Here is a 23,989-nt window from a genome sequence, read left to right on the forward strand (position 1 = left end):
ATATTGAAGCCATAAGGCCAAGGGTAAGTACATTTAGAGTAAGGAAGTAATTAAGTTTAAATGGGTTCATAAGAAATAAGAGTTGGGTCTAATCTGATAGGCCCAATAGTTTTAGTATCCTTATAAGAAGAGATACGAGAAAGCTGGCTTTCTCCCTCTGGACACACACACACACACACACACACACGAAGGAACATGCATGTGACTTTAGTGAGAAGGAGGCCTTCTACAAGTCAGAATGAGAATCCTCACCAGATACCAAGTTGACTGCAACCTGGATCTTGCATTTCTAGCCTCCAGAATTGTGGTAAAATAAATTTTTGTTGTTTAAGCCACCCAGTCTATGGTCTTTTGTTAAGTCAGCCCAAGCAAACTATGATACCACCATGAACAACTGAAAGATATAACTAGCTCACTTCCTGCCTCCTCTCTTCTATATCCTCTGCATACTGTTCTACTCTTTCTTTTCTCCATAGCCCTTATCACCCTTTAATTTACATTATAATTCATTCATTTATTATCCTTATTGTTTATTATCCATCCAGAATGTAAACTCTCTGAGGACAGGGGACTTTATTTTATTCAAAACTGCTTTTCAAGTTCTGAAAATAGTACCAGGCACATAATAAATGCTCAATGAATATTTGTTAAATTTACTAATGAATACAAATATTGAAATAGATAGTACTTTTTTTCGGGTTGGAGATCAGTCATTGAAACAAATAAGAATGTACAACTTATTAATCATTTATTTTAGACAACTACTAAAATTATTGTAAAGTTTAATTTATTTGATTTATAATTTTACTGTAAAAAAAGTATTAAAGTTGAGTGACAAAATAGGCTATTTGTAAAATATGCAGGGCTTAATGTTTTATATTTTTTCCCTGGATTGATGCTTATGAAATGTTAAAATATAAAAGCGTTCCTATGGCGATTCTGCATGGTAGATTTAAATGAACACTGGACATTAAAGAGTTATCAGAGTCTTATGGTTTTCTAGAATCACCAGCACAATTTAGAAGACACTAAAGCAGCATGTAGCTCCTAAAGTATTTTAGATACACCTTTCTTTATACATGAAAATGTGAACAATTTGTTTGATTGAATTTTCACATGCTGACTCTTAATTGGATATGCTTGGGAAAGGAAACGTGAAGGTGAATGAAGAATCTTTATCAAGTAATATTGAATCACTGGACTTTAGAACTCAGTGGGGATAAAAATGATTTCATAGACCACAATTTTTTTCTCATATTAGATTACTATTTCAAAGCACTAGCCAAGTGAAGTGAGGAAATGACATACCATGTATTAATAAACAATGTGTAATCCTTTGGGCACATGTATTACAAAAGTACCATTGGGAAAGTACAAAATGTGCCATGATTGTGAGAACAAATTCTGCTTCATTGCTATTCATGTACCCACAAAGCATGACCAATAAGAATGAAGGCACTTCTATAAATCTTTTCACAGAAAATGGAATTATTTTACTTAAAAATATAAACATGAATCTTTTTGGAATAAGTACAAGTCATTTCCTCATTAGACTTAAAATTATATAAAAGGTCAAATTAAATTATGTTGTATTTGCAGAATAAAACATACCATTGTAATTAAGGAAGTCATAATTATGCAGTACTAATTAAGTTCTCATCAGTATTATATTTTGATTGCAATTATCATCATTGAATCTCAGTATATGGATCTGATTAAGCCAGTTTTATATCTCTAAGAAGCTTAATTTAAATTGGTTATAAAGCTTACCACCTTTATAATGTCTGGCTTTTGACATAGGAACATGTTACATGATCTTATTAATATTATTATTAATCTTCAAAGAAAACAAGTTCAAGTTCTTTTAACCAAAATTAAATATAAGGAATACTTGTTTGGCTTAGTCATCTTGGATATTCTAATACCACACAAAAATTTATGAAAAGCCACTCAATTTCATAATTTAAGAAATGTAAATTAAAACAATCTAGGCAAATGTTATTCTCATACATCAGAATGACAAAATATTAAAAGTGGTTTCTAGACTGTAGGAAGAGTCTCACTTATTCATTGCTAAAAAAAGGAATTACTGTATCTTTATGTGTAAGAATAAAGCATACTCATGTGTGAATGTTAACTTCAAAAGCTAAGACAAGAAGATGAAAAGAGGATAGCTAGAAATCATTGAAAATGTTAAGAAGAGAAAATGGTACAGCAAGAATAGGAAGTCTGTGAGAGCAGAAACATCACCAATAGTAATGAAATTGAAAGCTCCTGGGGCAGTTAACGATTTTCAGGCAACATGGTAACAGTGGTTACAAGCAGAGCACTGCCTGGGTCTAAAAGCTGGTGCTGTGACTTCCTAGCTCAGTAGTCTTGGGCAAGTTTCTTAAAGAGCCAGTTTCATACATTTTACCAATAAATAGTCAATATCAATTTGTGGGAGACCATGTTATAGGGTTGTGAAGAATACAGTAGGTCATATATAAAAACAATAAGAAAAATCTTGGTACATAAATAATGTTTAGTATTTTTATTAATAAACATTTATCACATTCATTCATTTATTCATCAGTTTTACTTTCCCAGTTATTTTGTGAGATGAGTATTATCATTCTCATTTTGGAAATGAGATTTCAGAAGTTACTTTTTTATGTAATTAACCCGTCACATAAATTCAATATATGCCAAACGTGCCTGAAATATGCCTGACTAGCCACAAAGTTATGAGGTTCACCCCCACATTACCACTATCTCTTTAATGTAATAAAAATCTCCCCTATATCTCTGGTTTTGGGGGGAAAGTGATTCTTTTTCTGCAAAAATACATAGAGACCCTGTTTCTCAGTGAGCATATTGGAACTTTTCATTGTTAGCTTAGTAATTAAAGGAGAGGTGTTATGACAGAAGAAAACAGTCACACGGTGCCTTTGCCATGGGGTTTAAGATCCCACCTTATTCAGCTTTAATGAAGCCTTGTAAGGTGCAGAAAGGAGTGTGTGGTTTTTAAATCACAGGAACTCTCTATAATTAAACCTTGCAATCAAAACATTGCCTACCAGCAGTTTCCATAGCTGGTGTGCCTATTGAGGATTTCCAAAAAGGGTTTAAGTGGAATTCTTGTCAATTTTGTTAATAAAAATGCTAATGCTTAATCCCGAGTGAAAAAATCAAATAAATTATAAGAATTTTTTTCAAGATTAAAATAATGGTGCATGTCATTTCCCATGTTTATTCTTCCAGGCCATAATGATTTCCCTAGCAAATTCCTCATAGGCCCATTCACCCTTATCCAGCCAAGCTCTGCCTGATTCTTCTCACTTGCACTATTGTCAGCCTCTTTCCCTAAAAAACTTTTAGTCTATCAGTCTATGGTGATTCTTTTGTTCATAATTTTAACTTCTGAATGATAATGTTTTTGAGAGTCACAACCACTATCAAAATGGCCTGCCTTGGAATAATATGCCCTGAACAAACCTAGAAACACAGCCTTACAAAGGCTCTTAAATCCTGAAGATTTTACTGATAGACAATGCAGCTCAGAACTCACTGTCTGTGGTGTGTGAAATGCCAGTGAATGAACATATATCTACTGGTGGTTTGATGACCTAAATGGGACCTATATTTCTTTCACTGAAGTCTGGGATCACAGACATGCATGTCTTTAGTAGGCTTGTTAAGAATGTTAAGAGTCACTAGCCCATTGCCAATGCTATTATATATCTTGAAACATGACATATTTGAGAGAAAAAGGGACTCGAACATCTTTTGTAAACTTGTGGTGACATTAAGGACATTATATTAATGCATTTTATTATTTGCTTGCCTACAATCTGACAGACATTTTTGCCATTGACTATTGTAGAAATGGTCAATGTTATTTCTTTTTTGAGTTCTACTATAACTTCCTTGGCAATGTTCTTTTTCTGAAAAGTTGCATGACTCACTGGCCTTTTATTAATGTCAAATTATGGACCAGGGCCATTTCTGGTGGAGCTCTTTGGTGCCTGGCTTATCAGCAAATCTGATCTCTAACAGAATCATAACATCCAATAGGCAGGTAGAAAACTGACTGGAGGACAGAAAGTGATGTTGTTAACTCCATTAACTAGCAAAGTGACTGGAATGCTTTCCTAGTCATCAAGGAAGTCTACTCTACTGATGCACTTCATACTCCAAATATGAACATCTCATTTCACAACTGAGGTTTTCACTCCTTGTAATTTCCTCTACTCCTGCCTGTCACTGTTTTACTATCTATAAATGACTAGAGAGCAGAACTCCACACAACCAATCCAAGGCATTACAGAGCAAAGCTTATTTACTACAAAGCTGCTATATGTCAGAAGCGATCCCGTGGAAGACCACTCTAAGGAGGAGTCTGAAAGGCTGTCCTTCTGCCATTGGCTTACAAATAATACATGAAATCTGAGAATTTAATCATAGACACATGAAACCCTTCCCTGTCGCTTCCCCTTACCAACCCAGTGCCTTTCTCCCTACTACATCCAGTCTATGTTTCACCAGCCCCTTCCTCCCTGGCTTTGGCAGGATCCTGTGCTCTGCCCTTTGCTCCACATCTTAACATCCCTTCTAGACTCCTGTTGTTACCAGGGCACATAAGCATTATTACCTGGATGACTAGGGTGATAGTAGTTATGATTCCAAAAGGAACCAAGAACCAACTGTGTATGACTGTTACTTTCTAGAGTTAATTATTGTATTCTACTCCCTAGTCTGTGAGAGAAAGGAAGAAAAAGAAGATAAGCATGGTCCCTGATACTCAGGTATCCCCTTTTTTATGGCTTTTCACGCTCATTCCTATTCCCCTGAATATCTCAACTTTGCCTCTCAGATTGCTAACTGAATATGATGTCCTCACATCAATAACAAAGACAAATACCACATGATCTCACTTACATGTGGAATCTAATGAGCAAAATAAACTGATGAACAACATAGAACCAGAGGCATGGATGCATACATGGAACAGACTGACACAGCTCGGAGGGGAGGGGGGCACTAGATAAAAGATGGTGAAGAGATTAGCCAAAGCATAGCCCAGAGACACAGACAACAGTGTGGTGATGGCCAGAGGGAGGGGGGCTGGGGCTGGGTGGAGGTGGGCAAATGGGGAGAAATGGGGGACATCTGTAATACTGTCAGCAATAAGTAAAAAATAAAAGAAAAAAAGATAAAAAACAAAAATAAATTAAAATAAATATATCTGTATGAAACCAACAAGCTATGAGAGGCACAGCACAGCAAGGAGGTCTCTTTTCAGCACTGCTAGCTATTCACTTTGTCTTTGACTCTTTCCTTCCATCAGCAAACACACCAGGATCATTAGTTAGTGGAGGCGATAGTCTCTGAATGCCATAATCTCGAGGAAATTATGTTAGTGCCTTCAAGGCATTTACTGAGGTGGTATCATCGTGTGATAAAAATCACCTATCAAATGAAGAAACACTCAACACAATTTCAATATCCCAAGTCTCATCGGCTAGTTTTAAAATGATTAATATATTGTGTACAGTTAATCAAACCAGTGATTTTATGAAATTAGAGAGAATAGCCAAAGAAATTTGTTATTCCTCTATCAACATCCATGCAGCTAGTCACATGCCCTTTCTTTATTTCTTCAAGGTCCAACATTTTATTAACTAAGTGGAGCCTGCAGAAGCTGGCTTTCTATACAGTTAATGTTTAAAAACCTGGTGAGAATTTCTAACTGAAAATGGTAGAACAATTATCTGCATCCAGCTTCAACCCTTACTGAAATCTGTTGCAGCTCATGATGTGCTGTGTATCTGAGCAACATACAAAGTTCCACATTCTCAAAGCTTGGTGCAAATTGGAAGTTGTGATCCACTCAAAAAATTCTGGGGACATAATTTCTCCTAAGGAAGTATATTTCTAAAGTTTTTGAGTATAGCCTACCCCAAAATAAGCTATTAAGCATTTCACTTTTTTTCTAACTATAAAATATTAATGTCTTTACATATGTTGCTTTATGTAAATCTTTCAAAGTAATATTCTCATCACCATTTTCAAAATAAGGAAACTGAAGCTTATAGAAATTATTTTCTCTAGTGGAGGAGCCAAAATTTGAATGCAGGTGTAAATTCTCTATTTGGGGTGTAATTGCTATCAAATCTGTGCTAAAATCCTGACCCAACCACATAATTACTTAATATGAACCTTGGTTTTCCCATCATTAAAATGGAGGTAGCATTACCCCCTGACAGGGTCTCTGACATTATGGGTCAGATAATTCTTTGCTGAGAGGGGCTGTCCTATGCACTGTGGCATGTTCAGCAGTATCCTTTGCTTTTGCCCAGTAGATGCCCATAGCTCAGCCCCCATGGTTGTGACAACCAAAAATGGCCCCAAACATTCTCAAATGTCCCTGGAGGGTAAAATCACTTTGACTGGGAACCACTGATCTACAGTAAAGGATAGTTGTGAAGAGTTCATCAGTTAATACATACAAAGAACCTGAAAGTGTGTCTGGTATAGAATATTTAATGTTAGATGATGGTGATGACAAAAAAGAAGAGGAGGAGGAGGAGGAGGAGGAGGGGGAGGAGGAGGAAGAAATATACTTGCATTTGACTAAATTGTATTTGTATTTTATTCAGGCCTAATTGAGTGCATATAATTAATAAGAAAACATGAAAGAGCTGATTAGAAAAAAAGAAAAATTAAAGAGGACAGGTAAACATCTAGTTTTTTTAGGATTATTTCAGAATAATTGCCATAAGCCTTTCCTTTGTATTAGGTAAAAATCTTCTGCTGTAAGATTGTATATTAAACAGCTAATTAAATATTTGCTTGGTATAATGATAGTGCACATCAGCATAGAACCAGTACCTTTTCAAAATCTAGATCCAGATTCAAATGGATGCAACTTCCATCTATTAATAGAATATTATAATATACTCTTTTTCCTTAATCAGGTTAGTTAACCTTGAAATGAATTTATACTTGAGAACATTCAGTTGTGGATTATTACATTTTAATGAATGTTGCACTGTAATTAGCATGTTGAGAATTGAAAGTAAACTACAAAATATGTCTTACCTAAAGTCTTAACAGGGTCAGAGTAATCAGAGTCAGTAAATTGTCCCATGACATTTGTGGCTCTAAATTTAAATCTATAAAATAGAAAAAAAAATTAAAACTAGCAATTTGCATGCCATATGATTTTTTATGAATAATTTAGAAAATAGCTATTAAAATAAACATTTTTATTTAAGATAAAGCAAATTTACAAGATGTAGACTTGAAATTCAATGACCATCCAGACAAATAGATACTATCTTTATGTGAGATGAATAATTACCCTAGAAATGGACCTCATGAACTTCATGAGAGAGTGACTAAGAATCTGGGCAGACTCGTAAGCAATCAGCAGCTCAACTGAAGCAGATTACCTACCTCCTTCACAGATTTGTTTGGATGAAATAATGTAGTCTGTGAAAGTGTGTTGCACAAACAGACTTTTAAACTATAAATCATAACAACTGTTATACCTTGTTGACCTTTGAAAATACCAGTGAACCAGATTTAGAATTGTCATATAGAACTTATCTTGTTCATATGTATGCAATTAAGAAAATGTTTCTTAAATCTATGTATGCACAGCTTTACCTCCTATGCTTTTATGACATATGAAATGGAAAATAGGTACAGAAGAGAATCAATCTTAAAAATCATTCTATGATTCTAACATTCACAAAGAAAACCAAAACACCTTATTTAAAAACTATAGACATCCAGGCATTTCAAAACATAGAATCAATTTACATTAATAAATTGCAATGCATAAATTAATCTCTACTATTCTCAGTTTCTTATTATTGTATTGATTATATGAGGAGTCTGTTTTGGAAAAAATACGCAAAATGAAAATACTTGAATAAGTATTAAACTTTGTGATATACCATTTTCATAACTATCATATGTATAATGATTATATTTCAGACAATAACCTTGTAACCACAGTAACTGTAATTCATATAGATGATAGAGCTTTTTTAAAAAATTTGCCCACCTTCTCTAATTTTTCCAATGCTAATTTGGCCCAAGACACTTATAAAGAATTTAATAAAGCATTAGTTGGCAAGATGAGACTAGCTACATTTTTCAAATTTACTAGTAAAAAAAATTATATTTTGAAAATAAAATAATTCAAGTTTTTTTAAAATCTGTCATCTTGTGACACAGAAATAATAGTTAATTTAGTAGGAAAAATCAATTTAGCAAAGAAATTAACAAAGCCAGAGATGAAAACAGTCTTTTCAACAGATGGTGTCGAGAAAACTGGATATTCACTGACCAAGGAATGGAGTTGGACCCTACCTAATACCATTTACGAACATTAATGAAAATTAAAAAATTGATTTCATTTGAAAAGAGATTTTTAATATGATATTCAGTTGGATCTACAAAATGCCAAATATTAAAGTGAGTTGTAAAGATTTCAATCACTAAATACAATGTTTGATGGTATATAGAGGATAAAAGTATTGCTATGAACAAGGTAAATCGAAGCTATCATTAACCAAAAGACTGATAGTGTTCCTAAACACCTGCACATTAACATACAAGGCAAATAATGAGTGAAAAACACAAAATATTATATTGGTCACATTGTCCTCTACAGAAAGAATTAAATTCTCCTATCCAAGGGCACATTTTTCATATTGACCTTATGTTATTTATCAGATCAAAAGATCAAATCATAATTACATTTAGGTTTGTCTGCTTTTCCTATAGAACTATATGTCTGTGGAATATGAGGTCAATCTTTTGTTGGTCCTTACGTTCCTGGAGCCTAAAAATTCTGATCAGCTCTGGCCAGTGTTGCTCAGTGGTTTGAGGGCTGTCTCATGCACCGAGAGGTTGCTTGTTAAATTCCCTGTCAGGGCACATGCCCAGGGTTGTGGGCTCAATCCCCAGTGGGAGACGTGCAGGAGGCAGCTGATCGATATTTCTCTTTCTCTTTCTCTCTCCTTTCCTCTCTTTCAAGTCAACAAAAACATATTTTTAAAAAATATTTTTAAAAATATAGTCACAATACAAGGTGGATGCCCAGTGCTTACTGAAAAGATAAAAGGATGGGTGGATGGAGGAATGAAAGATATCAACCAGCTTGCTAACACAATGCATGGTAGGTATAAACTATACATACAAGTATTGCTTTTTTGGCTTCAGAGGTCCATTGCAAATTTTGTCTTCATTGCCAGGAATCATACATGCATGATCAGCACCTATGATGTAGATTTCTTCATTGCTACTGAACTTTGTCTTTCCTTCTGTACACGGAGGATTAGGAAAGCCTTCATTTGTAAAGTATGGCTTTGGTTTATTAAAATATGCATCATACCACTTTGTTACATTTCCATCATGCTGAGCTATTTTCAGAAAAAAGGAATGATGATTACAAATAACATTTACATTATTTTCAAATTTATAAATGGTTTTTATAATTGCATTAAGAAATTCTGGATGAAGTATCTTTCACTCTATGAACCACCAGGGATAATTCAGTTGATTTACCTGGATAAGCATCTAGTGAAAAAAAATCCCTCAGTCAAGAGTAACTGTAATATTCACATCTCCAAAGAAGTTACCAATAATCCATCTTGTCAAAGTCAAAGCAATCCTACTAGCATATGGAATAAATAAATCACATATTTTAACTATGCCTTCTCTTATTTTTATAAAAATGTTAGCATAAGTGTTTTGTATAATTAATTATAATATTGACAATATATTAAGGTCAAGATGTACGTACTAATCAGGAGTCAATTTATATTACTAATTTTGAACTGAAATTTCTATACCATTCAGCAATTCATACTTTATAAATTAATAGGATAAGTTAATATTTAATGATACCTCCAGCTTCTGCTACAAGCACTTGTACATTTTTGATGGGCCCATGATCATCATTATAGTAACATATTGGCATTCTGATGGTAATTGTTGTTGAAGTCACCAGCAATTTTCCTGTGGCATCATAAATAGGGGTTGGTTTGGTTTTTGGTCGTGCTGGAGCTATAAACAAAGAAGTATCATAATTGATTTTTTGTTTCTGAAGAGGAGAAATAAGCATTTAAATTTTTTTTTCAGGCAGGTAATTTACAGATAACGTGATGACAAACATAAAGAACAAATGAAATAGCCTTATTTTGATACAGCAAATATTAAACAATTATCTCCTGGTGGTATAATTATATATTTGAGACTTAACCTGAAATAATGGGACTCAGGTATAATTTTTGGACATCCGACTTATCTTTACATATTAAATAAATTCAAATTATATATGCTCTCACTCAAATATAATTTTCATAAGTGCATTAAATCATACTATTATTTTAGTGTTTTTTCTTTTTCTTTTATTTATTTCAGCTAGTTTTCCAATTTCTATTCTAGTCATACTAGCACCTCCCTTTACCCAGTTTATCCATGCCAAACATCTTTTTATTTCTGTGGAATAGATTTCCAAGAGCAGAATTTCTGGAACAAAAGATATATTTATTTTTAACTTTTAATAGATATTGCCAGAATAATTTCTAAAAGTGCCCTGATAATTCACATATTACCATCAGTGCATACACGTATCTCCCAAATCAATATTTATAGAAGCTCTGTTTGTTTAATTAATTTCATCTCATAGCTATATATAACAACTAGAGGCCTGGTGCACAAAATTCGTACTCGGGGGTTGGGGGTGAGGGTCCCTCAGCCGGCCTGCACCCTCTCACAATCCGGGACCCCTCAGGAAATGTGGGACCCGGCCTAAACCGGCAGTTGGACATCCCTCTCGCAAACTGGGACTGCTGGCTCCTAACCGCTCACCTTCCTGCCTGCCTGATTGCCCCTAACCACTCTGCCTGCCTGCCTCATCACCCCTAATGACTCATCTGCCTGCGTCATCACCCCTAACTGCTTGCCTGCCTGCCTGATCTCCCCTAACCACCTCTGCCTCAGCCCCCGCCACCGTGGCTTCATCTGGAAGGACATCCGGAAGGTTGTTTTGCTGCCTGGTCTAATGAGCATATTATACTTTTATTATTATATATTGTTTGAGCAACAATGAGTTGCTTAATCAAATTTTATTCTCCATCTTTATTTAATCTTTTTAAAAGGCCTCTCAGTAATGCTATAAAATTGACAATATTATTTCAATTTTGCACATGAGGAGATGGCCTTATATCACATAGCTATAAAAGGGAACCAAATCTTTTTACTTGATCCTTTCGCTCATTCCTCTGAGATATAAAGCCTATGATATTAGATGAGTAGCAAGTTTATTGGGGAAAATATCTGTGAAGAGTAAAGATAAGGTGAGCAAGAGGAGATGGTGAGAGCCTTAGACCACAGAGCACAGGTAGGGAGACACCTGAGAAAGGGGAGGAGGAAGAAAGAATTCAGCAGGAAGAGCCTCTGGTTTTAGGGAGTTCTGAGAAGCTCTAGGCCACTGAGGAGTTCCCAAGAAAAGGTTTCCAGTTAGAAGAATCTTTCACTGGACATGACTATCCAACCTGACATTATCTGTCAAATGCAAACTTAATGAGACTACCATTAATTCAATATCACTCCATGTTACTAACAAAATCATTCATATTTACTGAAGAAAAATTAATTTCTCTAGGACCCCACCACTGCCTTCAGTATATATATATTTATATATTCTCTAGATAACTGGTCCTGAGTCTATCTGCCCTATCTAATGAGAATAAAGTCAGAATGAGTCTTCTTTACCTGGGATGACCAAAAGCATCTGAAATGGAAATTATTTTTACTAAAGAATCAATATTGTTAAGTGCATACCTACATGTCTGCCAACAAATAACAGACATTAAGATGAATTGATGTAAGCTCTTCTTTATGAAGTCATTTTTTCAAATTGCTGATTTTTTAAGACTTTGTATTTGTATCTCCTAAGCATATAATTTATCAATTAAAAGCAAATAATTAATATTTATATACAGTATTACAATTGTGAAAACTACCCATTGATGAAAAGATGATATTTATCAGCTTCACCTTACAGTGAATGTTTCTCATTCTCTAGTAGGTCACTGTCCTAAGCGTTTTTTCAAAGATTATCTCTTTTAATCCTCACAATAATGTATGCAGTAGGAACTAGTATTATCTCCACTATCCAGGCTTATAGAGGTTAAGAAACTTGCCCAAAGTCAAACAGATATCAAGTGGCCAATCCAGGATTCAATCTCAGCAGTCTGACCCTAGACTCAGCCTAGAGCCTGCTTTTAATCATTGTGCTTGGTGTCCTTGCCAAAGACTGAGAATCACTGTGCTCTGGTGTCCTTACTTTTTGCTCTAAAGAGAGAAGCAACAGGAGGTGGAATTCTACTAAAGGTCCATATACTTGTTTTCTTTGTTTTTAGCTCTGCAGGTTTTACATAGCTTTTTAGAGAGATGGCACAGCTACATGCAGGTTTTCAGTCTCAGGAATAGAAGGCACCCTGATGACTGAATGACCCTAAATTCCTCATAAAAATCTTTTTTAGTTTTTATGGATTTGGCGGGCGAGAGGCTCCAAATTTTAGTTATATTGTCAATGAAAACTACCTGTAATATTAATAAATTGATAGATCAGAATCTTTAGAGTTAGAATCATAAAGCTGAATACATGGTTGTTCAGTAAACACTATTTAATTAACTGTAAAGAATTCAACTTTCAATATAAATAAAAGTCATTGAGGAATCTAGTTAAAACTAGTCAACTCCTAGTCATGGGTAATTTAAAGAATAAGTTTCGTTTTCAATAAAATTTAAAAACAAAATAATGGACTATAAAATTTGTCTCAGAAGAGTTTAAAGTTACAGGAAAGGAAATATAAGAAAAAAATAGCAGGTGGGCATTCTCTTTATTTAACCCTAGAGGCCTGGTGCACAAAATTCATGCATGGGTAGGGTCCCCAGGCCTGGCCAATGATCAGGGCCAATCGAGGCCTTCCTCCTCCCCGCCTCCCCGCTGGCCAGGTCCTTCCTTCATTCTATGCCGCCCCCTGGTGGTCAGTGCACGTCATAGCGAGTGGTTGAACTCCTGAGGGGACAATTTGCATATTAGCCTTTTATTATATAGGATGGTAATTTGCATCATTATTTGGGCATTTTAATTATAGCTTTAACAAGCATATATTATTACTTAAATATGCTTACTAAATGCACATGCATCACTACAAGCTTGACTCCACCGTTAATTCTAATACAGAATTCAAGTTCAATTACTGTTTGATTAAGAAAGCAGCATTTGTGGAATGAATGGGAGCTTGTGTATATACCTTTAATATCCATAGTTATTCTCATCTGAACCTTTGGTCCTGCACCAGCACTATTGATTGCATAAACCTAAAACAAAGAAACATCTTGTTACTATTTTCAAATTATTGCTTACATGTACCTATAACTGATTATGGTTATATGTAATTTTAAAATGATTCTACTTTTAAAAACAATTGCATATAATCTATTAATTATCTATTTCTTGCACCCCCTTAAATGTGAGTTATATATGGAGGAAGAATATTAACAACAAAGTAATTCTTAAAACTGATCTTGTGCTACTAGTAAGCCCTGAGAACAAAGGCTGATTGACCAAAATAGACGGATCACAGAGACTAGGAAAAGACTGTGGCTTCAATTGGAACCTGTAGGAGGAATAGAAAAGACTCTATTTGCTCTCTTCATCTACTCTAACATCTTTTCCTCTTCTCTGTAGCTAGGTAACTGGCTTTCTGTAAATCCATATTCAAGATCCTCTTTTTTTTCCCTTCTCTGAGATGAAACCCTATTCCTCCAGCCTCCCAGGTTTCCTGTATTAAATCATCCCTCTGAAAGTTGCCCTTTATGCCCTTCTTCACCCCTGCCCCAAAGTATCTGACGCTATAACCTGCGTAATGCAGCATATACACATAAAGCATTTCTGTTTGTATGTACAGAGGGTGATTTACACAGATGTGAATCCTTTCAATTAACTTTGTGCTTAGGAAACTGCAGACACAGAATTTTCTTCTATCCACATAATATTGCTATATAAAACAAAGACCATGTTCTCGCCCAGTTTATTTGTACTTGCTAAATGAAATTCAGAGTATAATGTTTATTGAAGTTAATACATTTGTTTATATATTAGTGACCCACACTCCACACTATATATACTTTGATTGAATTAAAACTGTAATGATATGTATGATGTGCTAGTTATGGTGAATAACCCAAGCCCCAAAAACATGGTTAAAAATATCTAAAGAAAATGCTTATTGAAGTTTGTAAATTTAAGAAAGTATCCACAACAAAAATGATATTATGGTCTGCTTCCTTATTTTTATTTCTTTATGGTGCAAGCTAATATTTAAGTGACATAGTAAATGATGAATTGGACAGTGCTTTTCAATTGCATTGTGGAAATAGGTCACTTGGAAACCCGGGTAAATGAAGATATGCAAATTTTCATGCAGCAGATGGGAACAGGTGCTAAAGTTATACATTTCTAATAACCTCTCAGGAGTTGAGGATGCTGTAAATTCCACTTTGTGAATAATCAGAGAACTTATTTCTTGTTCTTTAAATTATGAATTAGTTGTGATTTATTTCCTATTTTTTCTCATATTCACAATAGGCAAAACTGATAGCGTACTCACTATTTACCATAACTACAAATCATTAATACTCACAATATTCTTATAAAGAAGTTATTATTCCTATTAGTAATTTTTCAGATAAGAAAACCAAGGTAGATTTGCAGAAATTGACCAGATACAGAAAATAGCAAAGTGAGTATTTGAACCAAGGTCAGTTCATTCTCTAACCACCACTCTCCTCTAATAGATCTTTCACAAAGATATTCACAATGGTATGTACAAAAAGAATCCTAGCAAGACATATTACCTAGCAGGATATAAAGTTAATGAGGGAATATATATACACATGGTAGTATTCTGATGATTATAAAGAGTTACTAGGAGGATTAGTTAATAAGTTAAGGCTTAGGATGAATTTTATGTTGCTTGAAATATGAATTTCTGAATCAGATAATTCTATTTGAAAATTGCAAGACATGCTATAAAAATCATCAAATGATGAAACAAATTGATCATGGCCTGTATATATGCAATATGAACTCACATATACACTTACTTTCCCAAATGGATAATTTAGAATGAAAAAATAAAATGTTATTAGCTTTTAGTAATAGTTATGTGAAATATATGTGAATTTCAATCATGTAAATAATTATTTCTGCTCTTTGCCTTTGAATTTTGCTTTTCCATGTTTCATTTATAATCACACATTAACAGTTTTCCATTTGGCAGAATCATCTCTTTACTACAATTCTTTTACTTTTAGCATGCATTTCCTTTATCCTTTATTTTATTTCTGCATTTCTAACAATAATACAAATGTGGCTGTTTTTTGGTGTTTACTTTTGGCTTACAATAGTGCACATTTTTTTCTTATTTACAGTACATGCACAACTGTGGGTTGGCTGACATGGCTTAACCTTACTTGATATTTTCCCATTTCTAGACCCAGACTGAAGAAGCAGACTCCGCTTGGAATATCTTTTCTTGAGACGGAGAGGAAGAAGGAGAGAGCTGACACAAACTTGTAATGCTTCTCAATAGATGTGGCACATGTCATTGGCCAAAGCACATCGTGTGGCCAAAATCAAAGTCAATGGCATAGATATATGTATAAGCCACAGAATGGAAGGGGAATAAATTATTTCTAAACAATAATGCTATTAGAGTTAATGGCATTATTGTTTGTACAAAGGTTTTAATTACCTATATATTTTCATAGGACTTGCTATATTATAATAGGATATCAACAATTTCACTTCTCTAAATCTATTTTCTGTGTGCATGTCTTAAACAATCCCCCCAAAATATGTGAAAAAAATGTAGTGTGTACATAAGCTGAAGTATCTTTGAATGCTGAGTTTGACAACTGACTTTGTAAAATAGGCAAGTAACTAAAAGCTATGAATGCTTACACTGATATTGTATGTATGTCCACCTTTCAGTCCTTCTAACATTGCGATAACGGATGTGTCCGTTTTCTGGATAATGCTGAGGTTGTGAATCTGCACAGCAGTAGGGTCATCTTCTCGGTAAACCAAAGCTTGATATACTTGGATATTTCCATTGGGTTGAGAAGGAGGAAGGAATGTTAACTGAAATTTTGTCACTTCATCTGGTATCTTCTGAAATGTCATGTTGTTAGGTGGATCCTTAGGGACTAAAATGAAATATTTAGCAATTAAATTTTATAAAAAATATGTTCTTTTCAATCGCCATATAAAACTGATTTCAAATTTATGTTTATAAGGAGTATTACACAGATTATTTAAACCCTATGAATTATGGAAACAAGCAAAATGTCTGATATCACTGACATCTTAGGTCACAGGAACCATACTGCTGATTCAGTTCATTATATATTTCCTCTTATTTATTTAGCTTTATATATGCATTGTTTTTATGCAGATCACATTTCCATAACTATTTGAGTTTAATTAATAATAATATAGACTCACGGAAAGTTGCAAAAACCATACACAGTTCCACGTAGCCTTCCCCTAGCTTTCGCCATTGTTGGCATCTTATATAACTGTAGTTTAATATCAAACCTGGAAACTGACATTGGTACAATGCTGTTAACAAGACTACAGACAATATTCAAATTTAACATTTTTTTCACACTTTCTTGTATGTAGTTCTATGCAATTTAATCCCATGTACAGATTCCTATAAACACCATCAGAAACAAGATACAGAGCAATCCCATCACCACAAAAGAACTTCATCTTGCCTTCTCTTTGTATTTGCCTTCCATGCCTCCCCTCAACACTAATCTTTCTTCATCTCCATAGCTATGTCATTTTGAGAAACACAATGCATAATGACTGTGAGGTTCATCAGAGTTGTTGCATATATTAGTAATTCATTCTTCTTTCATTGCCAAGTAGTGTTCCCTTATATGGGTGTACCAGAATTTGTTTAATCATAAAAAAAACATTTGGATTGTTTTCAGTTTTTTTATTACTAATAAATCTGCTATTACCATTTACATACAGATGCTTGCATGAACACAAATTATCAATTCTCTATGATAAATACCCTAGAGTATAATTGCTGAATCATGCTTGGTTTTATAAAAGATTAACAAACTATTTTCCAATGTGGCTATACCCTTTTATAGTCCCACTAGAAATGTATGAGAAATCCAGTCTTTCTGCATCTTTGCCATCATTTGGTATTCTCACCATTTTCAACATTATTATTTTATCTGTCCTAGTAAATGCATAGTGATATCTCATTGTGGCTTTAATTTGCATTTTCCTAATAAGTAATGATACTGAAAATCTATCTTATCATGAGTTTATTTGCCAATCATATCTCCTCTTTGGTGAAATGTCTTTTATCAACTTTTAAACTGGATTTGTTGTGCTGAGTTTTAAGAGTTCATATATTCTAGATATTCCGGGTTTTTTTTAATAAATAGAAGTTAGTTGGACATATAACAAGCTAAGTATCAATAAATTATTGTGAAAAAATTGTATACACGATAAAATTATTTTATGAATATAGTTCATAATAAAATATATTTTATGAACTATTTATTGCTGTACTACATTGTGTTATTTATATGAATAACTGGATGAATATATCTATTTTGATCAAGTTGGAATGGATATATTTTTCCATACTAAATAAAGAATTTCCATGAAGAAGGCTGTTAATACTTGGCTATTAGTAGTTCAGGTACAAGCTCTTTTTTCTTGCAAACATCTTTAAAAATAGTGCCCTCTGGCAAGCAAAAAAATAAGTAAATAAGTAACAGTGAGGAAAAAGAGAGAGAATCAGATAACATTTTATTGTTCCAAATACCACATTTAAGGGCAAAAAAGCATAGCTAACATAAAGGTTAGACAGGTTCAACACATTTTCACAAAATTAGTTGTTAAACATATTTATGGTACATAAGAAAAACTTTATTTTTTTACAAGAGATGTTTTTAAAAATAAGGTCCGGTTTAAAGTTGGATAAGTGGAAGATTTCTCTCAATGCTGGAAAGAACTTCCTATCCTGCAAATATATTTGGTTTTACATCTAAAATTGAATTTTTAGATGTTCAGTAAAAATGTATTAAACTACAATATCCTTGAAAGAAGTAGCACATTAAGATTTTCAATGAATGCTTTATGGCATGGATGTGAAGAAGTTCAGCAGCATCTTTCCTCACAGGAAGGTAGGATGACAGAGACTTGCAACAAGTACAATGAGAAAATAGATACCTGGGATACATACACGTGGCAGCACACTGGAAACAAGTGGGATTTTAGGGTTCAGAGAATAAGATGGACCTTTTAATTTAGAACCATAACAGTAGACAATGCAGTATGTAACATAATGAAAAGACTAACTCAAAAGTATTTTTACCTCCTATACTTACCTTACAGATAGCAACAAATAAACTATAGCAACACATCCCTTCATGTGCTCTTTCCAAAGATATATCTGGTGGCAAAGAACATCAGGAGTCTGAAGGAGGATGGGGCAAGCGAGTTCTGGGAGGTTGACTTTCCACATTTAATTCTTATTGGTTATAATCTTATCATTCATTCAGACCCTGTTCATGGGAACTTGAGTAAATCTGTATGGATTCTGACATTTATCAAATAGATTATATAATAAAACATGTCTCTTAAATAAGTGAAGAAAACATATGATAAATGTGACCCGGATTCGGATTTTGACTTCTAGTTTATTTAATAATAAAGTATTAGCACTTTAAATAAGCATTTAAATCATGAGACAGAAATAATTAAAATGGAATTTTAGGTGAAGCATTTTGGGCTATACACAATTGGGAAAATCATCTCTTCAGCAAGATAATTTCTGAAACATTTAGTGTTTAAATAAATGCAAAAATTGTGCTTATTATGAACTAATTTGTGTGTTGTTGTTTTTTTGTATTTACAAGGATTGGCTATTCTGCATAATTCCACTTTGCCTCAAAAAACAGAAAGCTTCACTTTCGTCAATCAGAGTGAATCACTGAATATTATATTTATATGAATTAAAAATTTGATAATACATACCCTTTTTAGGGTGGGGTGCGATAAACTGTAAGAAAAATACCTAAGTAGGTCCAGTTTTTAGCAATGATAAAAAATATGCCTTACCTGATTCTAAAGTAGTAACAATCACTTCAGCACTTGACTTTCCTTCTACATAAGCCGCACTAACATTTCCAGTGAATGCAGTGATCACCACAGAATACCTTGTGAATATTTTTAAATCTTTAATTTCTATGGTTTTATTCTCTTCATTTGACTTGATTAAGGAAATATTAAATTCATCACTATCTACCTATAAGAAAAAAAAATAGCTGACAATGAAAGAAAGCAGCACTTGAGATACAAATCACTAAAGTATAATCATACAAAGCTGCATGTGGTATATTTATCTAGTCAAGATTTAAATTAGTGTTGACCTTTGAACAACACAGGCTTGAACTGCATGGGTCCAAATATATGCAGATTTTCTCAATGAATATTTGTACTGTTTTCAATTTTCAGTTAGAAGTCTACAGATGCAGCTTGCTGACTGTATGCATTGATGCAGGCAACTTGACTATATGAGGATGTTAGTGTCCACAGGTGGTCCTGGAACCAATCCCTGTGGATACTGAGGAATAACAAGTTTTGGTGGAGCCAAAAGTTATATGCATATTTTCAACTGTGTGGGGGTCAGTACCCCTAACCTCCATGTTGTTCAAGGGACAACTGTATTTCTTTAAACAGATTGTCCTGGGGAATCTAAAGTGTTACTTTAATAGTTTACTAATTAGCAATTATTTCAATAATTAAAAGTAAAAGAAAAAGCAATTCACCCATCAAAAATCATCAAAATCAAGCCAAAATTATCTCTGCAGTCGATGAAACACTGCTTCCTACTCTAATGTTTTATAGAGAAAAAATATAGGTTTTGGTACCCAACCATCAAAGGTTCAAACCCCAACTTAGCCACTTAATAGCTCCTACATAGCATTTGTCAACTCACTTACGTTCTGTGTCTTACTTTCTGTGTATTGAAATGGGTGATAATATGTGTTTATAGTGCTTTGTTGAAATTTAGAAAAAATAGATCTGAAGTATTTTGTTTTATTTTAATACCAGACTCACACAAAGGAAACACATTTTGTAACATAATTCAGGATATCATTTTTCATACCATAACTCATAAAATCATTTTTCAGGTATAAAGAAGTATTTATATGTGCACTCATATATATATATACTTATTTATACCTGAAAAACTATTTTCAGAAATTCAACTTCCTTTTGAAATACACTTGGTCTTTTCTGCTCTAATTTTATTCCAATTAATTTTAAAATGCTGGTCTTGATTGCAGTTAGGAAAACTCTGAGTTGACACTGGATAAGAACTCAACTGTGGTTGTCATAATTATTAAATATGCACAAATGCTTACCTTTCGGTGTACTCAATGTAGGTTTATGACTTATTTAAGTATGGTTTATCTTTGATGGAAAGTCTAAGTTTCTAGCAGTAAGGAAGGGCTTTTCCTGAGGTGAACATCAGAAAATTTAAAATCTTATTTTGCATGCTCCTCGCAGGCACATGATTTTGAAAAACTCTAAAACAGATTATACACACTGCTCCCAGTATTAAGTTCATTCTCAACTTCACCCTCCCTGGTAACTTCGAAAGATGGCTTTTGTTCAGTGTATGGTCTTCAAATAGTCTTTTCTAAGGCCTCCCTTAACCTAATCTAATGTTGCCATGAGAAACACAATAAAAGGCTGATAAATAATATCAGCATAGAAAAAAGTCAGGTAGATTGTTCCTACCTCAAGACAGCAGCGGAAGGAAAAGTTTCTAAAATGGCAGAAAAAGAAATTAGCCTAGAAATCCAATTGATGAGGTACACATTCTTCCTGATAGAAAGTGTATTTAATTTGTTGTTAATATTTAAATATCATCGGAACATCTGGCTTTTAAAATTTTCCTTAGGACGAGGCTTATATTCGCGCTGAGTAACAATGACCTAGGGGTGAATGATAGTCAGCTTCTGTAAAGAGCTATGGGTCTCCAGTGCATCACTGCCCCATCCAGTTGGCTTCACTTTGACTGCTCATTTATGTTATTGCCTGACTACATACTGTGGCCACTTGAACTCTGATTTTATAGAGTTGAGGTGAATTCCTCAAGATTCCATAACAACTAAGTAGCTGACAGGATTTACAGTCAGTTGTTTCAATAGTCCAGAACTGTCTACACTGTCATAAGTTCACTGGGAATGATCTTATAAGGTACAATGAAACTATTCCAAGGCCATCCATGAAAACAATGGATAACAAATATCAAGAAGTAAAAATATGACACAGCATGTCTGTGACCTACTATCTCTTAAATAAATTTTAATAAAATCCAAAAAGAATGCTAGGCCTTTGAATACAGCTTATATAAAATTTATTATCTTTCTTTATTAAACCTACTTTATCTTTGTTACTATTAACCATTATTTGTTCACTTACCCAGGACCAATAGCTCAGACCTTTTTGACTAGCATTTCCCTTCAGTTAGTGCCAAGGTTGTTTGCTCATATTATATTTGATCACCTATTATTATTATGAAACATTTTTTTTATTTATGAAGTATGGTAATTTTTATATATAATATCAGTAGCTGGACTGGTTCATTTCTCTCCTTTTTCTCTCCCACCTCCAACCTTCCAACTTGGTAAACCCTTATTCATCCCTCAAGTCTCAGAATAAATTTAACCTGCTCTATGAAGTCTTCTCTTTACCCCATGTCTCCCATAACAGAAGCTTTAATTACTTAGTTAGGTTTTATTTTTAAAAAAACTGCTGTTTATATTCTAGTGTCTCCCACTACAGTGTGAGCTACTTGAGAACAAAACCTTATTTTCCATCTTTGTTTTGGAAAATAGAGGCTGTTCAATAAATATATTTTTTTAATTTTAAAAAAGTAAATATTACAATAAAAAATGACTACAAAATGCATTAATTTCCAGTACAATCATCCAGGATGATATTGGTGCCCATAAATATATATTTTAAGATGGTCAATTTTGGCTTAATTTTAGTCTTATATAGGAAGACTTGTATGACCTAGTGGCTAGTATTTGGCAAAATTCAGGCAGTACCAGGAGTGCAAAATTCAATGAAATGTGTTCTTCATGGGTCTAGGAACTAATGATTCTTGAATGTAGATAGTTATATATTCATGAAATGAACTGCAGATAAGCTCTATAAAGACAGTGGCCACTTCTGACTTGTTCACTTCTACCTATCCAAACCCTAGAACAATACTGGCATGTTAGATTTACTTAAGAATTTGTGTTGGATTAATGAAGGGAAGAAGGAACTAAATGATTACTTCAGTCCAAGAATCCCAGGGAACCTGTGAAGTGCTAGAATCTGTTTGAATTCTTGCTATCCTTGATCCGAAGTGGTTTTGGTGAGTTCATATTTCAATTTGGCAAATTTTAATTGATATTTAATGGCTTTCCATTTATCCTATCATACCATTGTCTGCTGGTCTTAGCCTAGTCTCAGTTATGTGAGAAATTATTTATCATGTCTGTCTCAGTTCACCTTTATGCAGAATGAAGATAGTAATATTTACATCAAAATATTGTTAGATAAGGTGTGGTAATGCAAATGAGGAGATAATACTAAGCTCTGATGTTATGTATTTAGGATATATTTATCCTAATGCCCTTCTCCCTTCTCATTTGGTATGATGAGTTCTTCTTCACTGTATTTTAACTAGTGTGTTACCAATTTAACCACCTGTTTATATACATCATGTATATCCTAAGGACCAATGTAATAATAACCATGTTATTATTCTTTGCATGTATTGAGTACTTCCTATATGCCAGGCAATGTTTTAAGTTCTTTATGCATAGTAACAGTTTAGTCTTCACACAATTTCTGTACCCTAAATATCATCTATTATTAATCTATTATTAATCTTTATTTTACAGATGTGAAAACTGAAACACAGGTTAAGTTACCCAAGGTATACTTGAGCTAGAATTAAAATGTAAATAGTTCGGTTCCAAAACCTGTGTCCTTTTCCTCCCTTTTTTAATTAAACTTATTGGAGCAACAATCTATCCTATTTAATAAAGAGGGAATATGCTAATTGACCTGCACACCATCACAAAGATGGTGGCGCCCACAGCCAATAAGGAGGGAATATGCTAATTGACTGTCCCACCCTCAAAGATGGTGGTGCCCACAGCCAATAAAGAGGGAATATGCTAATTGACTTCCCCGCCCTCCAATATGATGGCGCCCATAGCCACAAGATGGCAGCGCCCAGTCCCCCCAGCTCTGCCTGCCTCCAGAGTCCCCCAGTCTCCTCAGCCCCCCAGCCCCCCAGGGTTGCCCGAGGCTCAGGTAATCAGAGCCAACTGAGGCTTGCGCTGCCAGCAGTGGCAGCAGCAGAAGTGTGATGGGGCGTCACCTTCCCCTGATCGCTGGGTCGCCTCCTGCCCCTGAGGGCTCCTGGACTGTGAGAGGGAGCAGGCCGGCCTGAGGAACCGCCCCCTTCCAGTGCATGAATTTTCATGCACCGGGCCTCTAGTATATATATATATATAAAAGCCTAAACAACCATTACAACCAGACAACTGGATGACCAGCCGGTAGCTATGATGCGCAGTGATGACCAGGGGGCAGATGCTCAATGCAAAAGCTTCCCCCTGGTGTTCTGTGCGCTCCCACAGCCAACCTCCTGCAGCCCCTCCTCCTCCCCCCAGCCGGCCAGCCCCAATTGGCCCCCACCAGGACTGGTGAGACAGCCCCGATTCACAGGGAGGGACCCCACTTGTTCATGAATTCATGTACAGGGCCTCTAGTGGTTAATAAGATGATATA

At 34.4% G+C, this 23,989-nt stretch overlaps 1 protein-coding gene across 1 annotated transcript in view; it reads right to left on the minus strand.

Annotated features, from left to right (window-relative positions):
* Positions 1-23,989, minus strand: part of PTPRQ (protein tyrosine phosphatase receptor type Q) — a 246,130-nt gene that overhangs the window by 49,396 nt on the left and 172,745 nt on the right. Inside the window, exons 37-42 of the mRNA XM_036300643.1 lie at positions 19,238-19,424; positions 16,043-16,287; positions 13,329-13,395; positions 9,907-10,065; positions 9,197-9,419; positions 7,084-7,157 (exon numbers count right to left, since the gene is read on the minus strand). Coding sequence (XP_036156536.1) covers positions 7,084-7,157; positions 9,197-9,419; positions 9,907-10,065; positions 13,329-13,395; positions 16,043-16,287; positions 19,238-19,424 — 955 coding nt within the window. The remainder of the gene's footprint in view (positions 1-7,083; positions 7,158-9,196; positions 9,420-9,906; positions 10,066-13,328; positions 13,396-16,042; positions 16,288-19,237; positions 19,425-23,989) is intronic.

The sequence above is a fragment of the Myotis myotis genome, unplaced genomic scaffold (assembly GCF_014108235.1).
Source record: "Myotis myotis isolate mMyoMyo1 unplaced genomic scaffold, mMyoMyo1.p scaffold_m19_p_3, whole genome shotgun sequence".
Lineage (NCBI taxonomy): Eukaryota > Metazoa > Chordata > Mammalia > Chiroptera > Vespertilionidae > Myotis > Myotis myotis.